Source organism: Sinocyclocheilus grahami, unplaced genomic scaffold, assembly GCF_001515645.1.
Source record: "Sinocyclocheilus grahami isolate Dianchi unplaced genomic scaffold, SAMN03320097.WGS_v1.1 scaffold871.1, whole genome shotgun sequence".
NCBI lineage: Eukaryota > Metazoa > Chordata > Actinopteri > Cypriniformes > Cyprinidae > Sinocyclocheilus > Sinocyclocheilus grahami.
The window spans coordinates 194,216-204,042 of NW_015506050.1; the positions used below are offsets into that span (position 1 = coordinate 194,216).

The following is a 9,827-nucleotide window of genomic DNA, read 5'->3' on the forward strand; positions in this document are numbered from 1 at the left end:
GCTGCTTTAGAACATTGATTTTGAAACTTGTGAATCCATTAGACGACAGAATCACGATTCATATATGAATAGATTTTTACATGCACCTCTAGTTTTCTCTTCCTCTTCTCTAAAGCAGCGCAGCATGGCCTCGCCCCCTTTGCTGGCTTTTCCCGAGGGCGGGGTTTATCTGGGTTTGTGATGTCACGAACCCGGGAAGTAACTTGTTGTAGTCCCTGCCAGCCGTTTTTGTAAGCATTAAACTGCCAAAATTTTAAAAGACGATATCTCCGTTTGCATTGAACTTTCAGCTTTGTAACTTTGCAGATATTGTTTATGCTCAAACAGCAACATTAGACACTAACTAACAATGATCCACCCTTTAAAACATGCTTATTTATTTATTTTTAATGAATAAGCAAAACTTTATTTCTTTTTCTTTCTGTTAGTTTGGGGATGAAGGGAGATTTCAACATGGTCTTGACATGTTTCATGAGATTCACCAAAACAGAAGGTAGAAATGCTGTTTATGACATTATGAAAGTCGACTGTCTTCTCTGAACTGATGCTGAAGCAGGGGTGGAAACAGAAAGAGAGTGTGTGTGTGTGTGTGTGTATGAGCGAGAATGGGCAGCATGTGCTATTTGGATTAGGGACCTGTTCTGTGGCCAGGGAATTTGATATTCCTTAGTGTCAACTAACTTTTCCAAGCAGACAATGAAGTCTGCAGGGTTACTCTGTGGGTGGTTTAATGAGTGTGTGTGTGTTTGTGTATCTTTTAATTGCACAGTGTGCAGTCTCATATCATATTCCACAGAGGTGTGGGGACTTTAGTCTACCTGCAGAGCCAGATGTTCGTCGTTCCCTTTCCATCTGCATCTGATGCTGGTCCATCATTTGCCTAGAAACAAATGTTAACTCACTTAAAAATTATGTTGGGCAAAGTGAAATCTAAACACTCTCAATCCACCGTATGAATAGACACAAAGACAAGCTCACTGGAGAGTAAACAATCATGTGTGTTCACACATTGTTCTGTTCAGCTCCGTGGGTTTTAAAAATGCTAGACTGCACAGTGAGAGTCTGTCCACTAGAGGGCAGAACACAATCTAAACTTGTATTATGACAGGCAGCAGTTAAGAAGCGTTCTCAATCTTCATGACAACAAATATGTGAGGTGATTTAAAAAAACAGAAGCGAGTTCAAATTCGATGATTCGATTAATAATTTCTGCAACAGTAACACACTGAACACTACACTTTCTGACCTCTAATGTTAAAAATTAAGTGAGTAATTTCAGTGTCTCTAGCAGTACCAAATGAAATTTAGTTTTTGAATTGGTTTCCCAAACACCATCTGCTATTGGTTGGACAAGCAGATAGTCCCGCCCCAAACTCATGCCATTGGTTGAGTCACTGTTGCTGCCGAATGCTTAAACAGGACTATTTTGAAGGTACAACAGAGAAAAAGTGATTAGACCTTTCAAGGGAATAAAAAAAATATATAAAAAAACATTACATACTTCACTTTAAAAAGAGAGCATATACTGTATTCAGGCCAGTGTCCAGTGTTTAAAAGCTTGATTAACATTTGACAGATCTCAGAAAGAGAAAGTGTCATTAGAGACGGTCCGCACCTCCTCTGAGCCTCGGCATCATCTGTCACCGGTCCATTCTGACGATGTGCTGCTGGACCTGAAGAACAAGAACATAATTGCACCTCATAATTTAAATATAGTTTTTAATTGTCTCTCAGGAACTGTAAAATGTGTCGGATTGCGTTCATATATTCTGACACCTTATGGCAGACTTGAGTAGTACAGCAGTTCTCAACTGGTTTTGTTTCAGGACCCAGATTTTACATCGGCCAGCTGGTTTATGTCATGTAACATGTCATACTCTTCGTTATGTATGCCTATAATTTACAATGACATTGGTCGGTACAAATGGTTAATGCTTTCTTCTACCTCACATAATTTCACTTGTGATTTTCACAAATCAGGCCGTCACAAAAACCCATTCATCTGCCTAATCTGACTACTATGGCCTTTGAAAACAACAACAAAAGAAACAGGAAGCATTTTCTTCTCCCAAACTAAGACATCTAAGTGCCAAATTATCAAACTATTACGGTCCAATAAATCCAGCAAGAGACTAAACATATTTTGCCAAGTCACAATTGCTCTCGTACCCAACACCTCATTACTGGTAGACTTGGCACAGTCATTCGTAAGACACTATAATGGTTCTGTTGAATTTGTTATAGGGTGTGAAGGAGCTCTGCTAATAATGGTAAACACGGCTCTCAGGTTACTGAGATGATGACTATTTACGTCATATGACATTCAGGGACTCAGTATGGGGTATGAAAGCTCAAGGGAGGAAGGAAGGCCCCTCTGTTCAGAGAAAGACCCTTAGTGTGGCCAAATCTAATGTGGCTGATAATCTTTGGTTGCTAGGCACCATCAAACATAACTGAGTTTAGAACGTCAAAATCTATCTACTGAAATTTAAGGTGGAAAAATAATGAGCTGTTCATACAGCTAGACAGGGCAAACAGAATGGTGGAGTATGCAAAAACCTTACTGTCTTCTAAAGGTCTGTTCACACCAAGGATAATGACTACAACTAAAGGTTTATAGTTCAGAGTTGTAATAATCATTCGAATTCTTTGAGAATAGGGAAGTCCACATCACAACTATAACTAGAATGATTTTTGAATTGGTTTCCCAAACACCATCTGCTATTGGTTGGACAAGCAGATAGTCCCGCCCCAAACTCATGCCATTGGTTGAGTCACTGTTGCTGCCGAATGCTTAAACAGGACTATTTTGAAGGTACAACAGAGAAAAAGTGATTAGACCTTTCAAGGGAATAAAAAAAAAATATAAAAAACATTACATACTTCACTTTAAAAAGAGAGCATATACTGTATTCAGGCCAGTGTCCAGTGTTTAAAAGCTTGATTAACATTTGACAGATCTCAGAAAGAGAAAGTGTCATTAGAGACGGTCCGCACCTCCTCTGAGCCTCGGCATCATCTGTCACCGGTCCATTCTGACGATGTGCTGCTGGACCTGAAGAACAAGAACATAATTGCACCTCATAATTTAAATATAGTTTTTAATTGTCTCTCAGGAACTGTAAAATGTGTCGGATTGCGTTCATATATTCTGACACCTTATGGCAGACTTGAGTAGTACAGCAGTTCTCAACTGGTTTTGTTTCAGGACCCAGATTTTACATCGGCCAGCTGGTTTATGTCATGTAACATGTCATACTCTTCGTTATGTATGCCTATAATTTACAATGACATTGGTCGGTACAAATGGTTAATGCTTTCTTCTACCTCACATAATTTCACTTGTGATTTTCACAAATCAGGCCGTCACAAAAACCCATTCATCTGCCTAATCTGACTACTATGGCCTTTGAAAACAACAACAAAAGAAACAGGAAGCATTTTCTTCTCCCAAACTAAGACATCTAAGTGCCAAATTATCAAACTATTACGGTCCAATAAATCCAGCAAGAGACTAAACATATTTTGCCAAGTCACAATTGCTCTCGTACCCAACACCTCATTACTGGTAGACTTGGCACAGTCATTCGTAAGACACCATAATGGTTCTGTTGAATTTGTTATAGGGTGTGAAGGAGCTCTGCTAATAATGGTAAACACGGCTCTCAGGTTACTGAGAGGTCCTGTCTGCAGCAGATGGTCCCAAATCATCTGTCCCTATTATAATAAACACCATACAACTACTAAAAGTACTTGATATTCATATGATCTGGCTATAAACAGTCAGGGGAAAAGTGGAAAAATTTCCAACGCAAATTCAACAGAACTCACCATCATTTACGAAATGTCAATTTGCAGACCATAAACCATTAATCCAAACCCTGCTGAGCATTCTGGGTAATGCATAAATGCTATTTGCTCCACTGGTGAAGCGAGACAATGCGGCAAGTATCTTTCCACTAGGAGTTTAGACCAAGACTTGCATGAAATCTCTTCTTATGGAGACTTTACTAAGCAAATATTATTCTGTGTGCTCTGGATTCAACCATAATGCTTGATATCAATTAAGCTGTGCACTATGTAACCAGACAGCATAAAAAGCAATGATATTACTCCAGATCACATAGCACATATTTCTACTGCAGGTCGTGGAGGTGTAATACTCTGTGTGATTTATTTCATAAACTTGATTAAATCCCTTGCAATAGCAACATGCTGATGAATGGCTGCAGTTGGAGTGTATTAAAATGGTTGGTCCGACTGATGCTGAATAAAGTTAATGGATTCCTAGTTTTAAGTGCCTCTCAAGAGTCAAATCTGGAGCTCTGGATGTTATTTTGATTTATGGCTAAATACCTAAAAAGCCTGGGAGGGGCAACGCTAACCAAATATTAAGATTAATTTGCGATAAAATCTTCGGATGAGCTTTTAAAGTAATGCGTAGTCAATATTTACAGTGTTTTATGACGCACATACCATATCATTTGGTGGTTGCGTGCAGCAGTAGAGTCCCTTTGTACCAAATACACATACCCTGGTGATCATTGAGCTGAGATGATGATGTCTACTGAGATAATAAGAAGTGGAAACACAGATACAATCTGATTGGATGATGGGACCCATTGGTCATTTGTTTGATAAACCCTGCCATTTTCCTTTATAACACCACTTGCATAATATAAATCTGTAGTGTATTTTACAGTTAGAAAATGTTCACTTAAAAAAAAACATAACTTTTAATACAAAAATGTAAGCATTAGATCAAGTGTAAATGATAGTATGATTTTCATATTGTGTAGAGATTCATGTTTTTTTTTTTTGCATTAAGCCTAAACCTTGAATCTCTTGAATTGAACAAAATTTATTTGATTTTGATGTGATTTTAAAGGGGCGCGCACACACATACACACACGATGCGCAAAACTCCGCATTTGAACAGTCAATAGCAAGTACTTAAACTAATAACAAAACAGTAGCTGATTCAGAAGCGCCAGATTGTCATAGCAAAGTCAGAATTACCTCCTCTCCTAGGTTCACAAAACGGTCGTCCATAAAATGCATTGCTGTTCTGTTGTAAGTAATCTTAAAGATTCCTAAATGCATCTACTTTCAGAAGGCCAAATAAAGTGCTTTTGCTTTCGCCTAGAAACACACAGTGTCTCCCTGACATGGCTGCTTCAACACTAACTGCGGTTACTGAAACCACGCCTTCTTTCTTTGCGTGCACATTTGGGCGCATTATGAAAATATTCCCACATAGTGAGGTAGATATGTGGGGGCGTGTTAGAACGAGCCGTTTTAGGGGGGCGTGGCAGAGTCTTAACTTTGATAAAGAATATCTCTTTGGTTTTGAGACTTTAGTCTTTGCAACTTCAGGGATCTTATCTATGCACAATCAGCTTGTAAGACTCCAAAGAGAAAGGAAAACTTGAAATCGCATCATATGACACCTTTAATAAATGTTTTTCTTTAATTTAGGAAATGTTGAGTTTTTTTATTTTGGACAATGTTTTAGCAAGAGCTTGACAATATATATAAATTAAGCAACATTTATGCCAGCTGTCAAAATTATTACTATTAATAAAAAGAACTATTATATCTTAGTAGTAACACCAACAATAACAACAACTATAATAACAATAATAATTCTTATTATTTTATACTATTAATATTATTGTTGTTTTTGTTTATTATTATGATTTTTTTTTCATTTGGATTTTTATACTTTATTATGTCTTTTAATTCAATTATTTCAATACATTATACAAATGAACATTTCTTTTATAATATTTTCTCCAATAATTGTTTACTTTTTCTTCTTTTCTTTTAATGTTTTTTCTTTTTGCGATAATAATACCCTTCACCAACACAAAAGGAAACACATAAACAATAGGTACATAATTAGGTACTTTTACATTTTCGATTCATGGCATTTATTTCACTTTGATGTGGCTGAATGTCGGGGTTTTATTATTTTTTTCAAACTGGAAATTTTGGTTTATGTGCGTTTGCAGTAGCGTGGCAAATTCAATGAGACTTCACTGAGTTTTTTATGTATTATTATTCTTTTTTTACATTTAATTTAAATCATGATTAAAAATGAAATGACCAGTCCTACCATTATTATGTTATGTTTCACTAAAAATCTAAATCCATACAGCCATATCAGTGAAGCACTAATGATAACTGTTCAGAATTAGGCACTACAAACACACTAGACCTCCCAAACCCGCACACGCCTCATCAGGAGCTTCTGACAGGCACCGTGCCAAAAACCACTGAGCAGCTTCCACAACCACATCCTCCATCAAAGACACCACAATGACCCATCTGAGGCATATTAAAGCATGCGACTGAATTCCCCCAGCCCTTAACACTACTTACTGCTGAGTTTTATTACTGTGGAGCTGATCCGGCGGACTGGCCCTGGGGAAAACTCCGGTCCAAGCATGGGCCCTCTCAGGTGCCTTTAGTGATATTTATAATGGTGCAGTTTGAGCTCCACTACCAGGTGGGAACTGGTAATAACAGTCAGGACTCCGTACAGGTGAGTTCAGGCAGGTGAACAGCAGCTTTTCTCTTCTCTGCATGCTGAGGTGCGAGCAGCACTTCTAACAACCTTTCTAATCTGCCCGCCCCAAAAAGCAAGAAACATGCAACACCCATGGCCTGAGACTGTTGGGCTCCATGGATATTTTAACCAGGGCTGAGCACCCCCCATACATCTTATAAGTAGCAGCAGCCTGAAACCAGAGAGGCCCATGTGCTGTTCTTAAATAAGAGTTACACTACACTTAACGATCCCACGTATAAGACCCAAACAACAGTATTTTCAGTCTGCATTTAGAGTACATTCCTTTCATTTTTGCAGTAGTACTTTTACAGTGAATTACAGCTAAATTATTGCATATTTGTAACAATACTGTAAGGACTGTAATGTAGTAGCATGTGCATTACCCTAATCTCTTTTAAATGGACACTTTTATATATATTTAAGAGAAAAACATTGCATACCATTGCTTATAAAATTATATTTTGTATGATGTGATATGCAACATCAGTGTTTAATTTTTCTGCATTTTGACAATTTTTTCAGCATAGTGATAATTAAAGATAGAATTCAGTAGACCAGATTTAAAAAAAAAAACAATAATAATAAATTAAGAAAACTATGAATATTGTATAAAAAACTGGTCAAACCTACACCACCATTAAACATTTTGGTTCACTAGGATTTTTGTTCATGTTTTTGAAAGATATATCTTATGCTCACCAAGGCTGCATTTATTTGATCCAAAAAAAAAACAATTTGTGAAATATTATTACAATTTAAAATAACTTTGTATTGTAATATATTTTAAAATGTAATTTTAAATTTCTATGATGGAAAAGCTGAATTTTCAGCATCATTACTCCAGTCTTCATTACTCCATCCTTCAGAAATTATTCTAATATGCTGATTTGTGCTCAAAAAATATTGATTATTATTAATGTTTAATATTGCTTACTATTTTTGTGAAAACCTTGATAATTTTTTTTCAGGATTCTTTGATGAAGAGTTCAAAGGAAGAGCATTTATTTGATAGATAAATGCACTGAGTGTCACCTTTCGATCAATTCACAGGGTAATAAATCTGAAGTATAACTGCTCATATCAAACTTCATTTCTAAAAATAATAATAAATTACAGAAATAATCCAGGTAACACCTCACTAAACACCACATAGGAGTGTGGCACAGAGGTAAAAAAACAAAAAAACATTTATGTTGTTATGAAAATTACCTGCATCCTGAGAGCTCAGGACATTGAGCGCAAACAGCATGGCAGTGGAGAAGGTGGTGGCCTCCTCTTTGCTGGCAAAGTTCAGCCCGTAAACTTGCCGTGCATCACGCCATTGGTGGAAAGTTGATGTGGCCTGGTTATATTTCAGACCTTTCACAATGGAGTAGTTTATAACGACCTGGAAGAGTAGTGACATGTGGTTATGTATCTGCATCTGTGACATTTTTCCCTGTAATCAAACTATTACAAATTATCAAGGGGAAACCTTCTCACGTCAGTTATGGTATTTTTGAAAACCACAAAACAGAAACATTTCAGATTATAAATATATACGTATGTAAATAGAACTGAATGTTTATTGGATGGGACTAAAGCACACACCGTGTACAGTAAGATCATATCACACAGCGTCTTCTCTCAGTTTTGTTGTACCATGTTGGTGTCTCACCTGCTGGTCCTGCAGTTTGACTCCCACCACACGGAAGCTGTTGTTGACAGTGTTGTGGTAGATGTTGATGCGGCTGAAGCCCTGCTGGCCCGGTTTGACTGGCACCCATTTTTTGCTGGTGTCATCATAGATCATCACAGAGGCTCGGGCTTGACATATACTCTGTTCACTTTGAGGAAGAAACAGGAACACTAGTTAAGATTCACAGTGTTCAACAACAAAAACCACAACGATAAATTACGATACGGGACAATGAAAAACAGATGTCAGACTCTTAGCAACAACAATAATGCTGCAACTTGATTCTGCAACAATTTCTCTGTGTGTGTGTGTAATTGAGAGTAATATTTAGCTGTGCATATTCAGTGAAATTCATATTCCATGACATTAGTTACAATTTCGGTCAGTTAGTTACAAATTATGAAATTAAAGATTGTGTAGAAATTCTATAAAAAAAGTGTTTATTCCAAGAAGACTAAAACAGCCAAACCCTCCAAAAATGCCCTTTGCTGTTACTGTGGTATTATGAATTTGTTTGAAGACACTCAGCAAGGGGCGGGTTTGTTATCTGTACTAATTATATAGTGTAATAGGCAGCTAACGAGTGAGGCAGGAATGTAACCATGTTGACTGCTTGATATGAGGCTATGGTTTAATTAAAGACATGAGGTTCTCCGCTTCTTTAAATAGAAATCTTCTGTTGTCAGGGGAAACAATTAACATAAAGAGAGAGCAGAAATTATGGACTGTATGATCAGCATTAATATACCTTGCTAGCTTTTGTTCCTTAGTGCTTCTAATAATATTGTTTAATACAATGTCTAATTGTTTAGTAATATAATAATAATATAATGTATACATTTGTTATTGTTTATTTGTGCAATATATACATTTTTATTCATCTTAGTTCAGCATTTACTAATACATTATTAAAATCAAAGTTGTATCTTTTAACATTATTAAATGCACTGTATTAAAGGCCACTAACAACGGTTATTAAATGCTGTGAAACATTGTTTATTGTTAATTCATGTTCGTTAATGCATTAACCATTGTTAACAAATGAGTAAAATGTTACCATTATCCCATATATAACAAGCTTTTTTACATAAAATAATTGTATTAAATGGCTCATATGATGCAATTTCAATCTTTCCTTTCTCTTTGAAGTGTTACAAGCTCTTGGTGAATAAAGAAGATCTGTAAAGTTGCAAAGACTAAAGTCTCAAATCCAAAGAGATATTCTTTATAAAAGTTAAGAGTCAGCCACACCTACCTAAAATGTCTCGTTCTAACACGCCCCCACATATCTATATCACTTTTGGAAGATTTGCATAACGCCGCCCAAATGTTCACGCAAAGAAAGAAGGCGTAACTTTTATTCTCGCTGTAGTATTGTTGTTGCCGCCGCCATGTCGTGAAGGCGCTGTGTGTTTTGTTGTGAAAGCGAAACTACTTTGTTTGGTCTTCATCATGCCTGGAGCTGATCCGTTCTGGTCGCTGAGGAAATACAACAACTTTGCGCTGTGGATCGCCGGATCGGCTTTCCCCGTGGACAAAGCAGAATCCAGCCCGGGGTTGTCACATGTGGTTGCC

At 36.9% G+C, this 9,827-nt stretch overlaps 1 protein-coding gene across 1 annotated transcript in view; it reads right to left on the reverse strand.

The window, feature by feature from the left end:
- The window catches only part of LOC107563375 (ena/VASP-like protein), a 32,921-nt gene that overhangs the window by 10,870 nt on the left and 12,224 nt on the right, over positions 1 to 9,827 (reverse strand). The window contains exons 2-5 of the mRNA XM_016248233.1: positions 8,232 to 8,400; positions 7,784 to 7,961; positions 2,998 to 3,055; positions 819 to 880 (exon numbers count right to left, since the gene is read on the reverse strand). Of these exons, the coding sequence (XP_016103719.1) occupies positions 819 to 880; positions 2,998 to 3,055; positions 7,784 to 7,961; positions 8,232 to 8,400 (467 nt within the window). The remainder of the gene's footprint in view (positions 1 to 818; positions 881 to 2,997; positions 3,056 to 7,783; positions 7,962 to 8,231; positions 8,401 to 9,827) is intronic.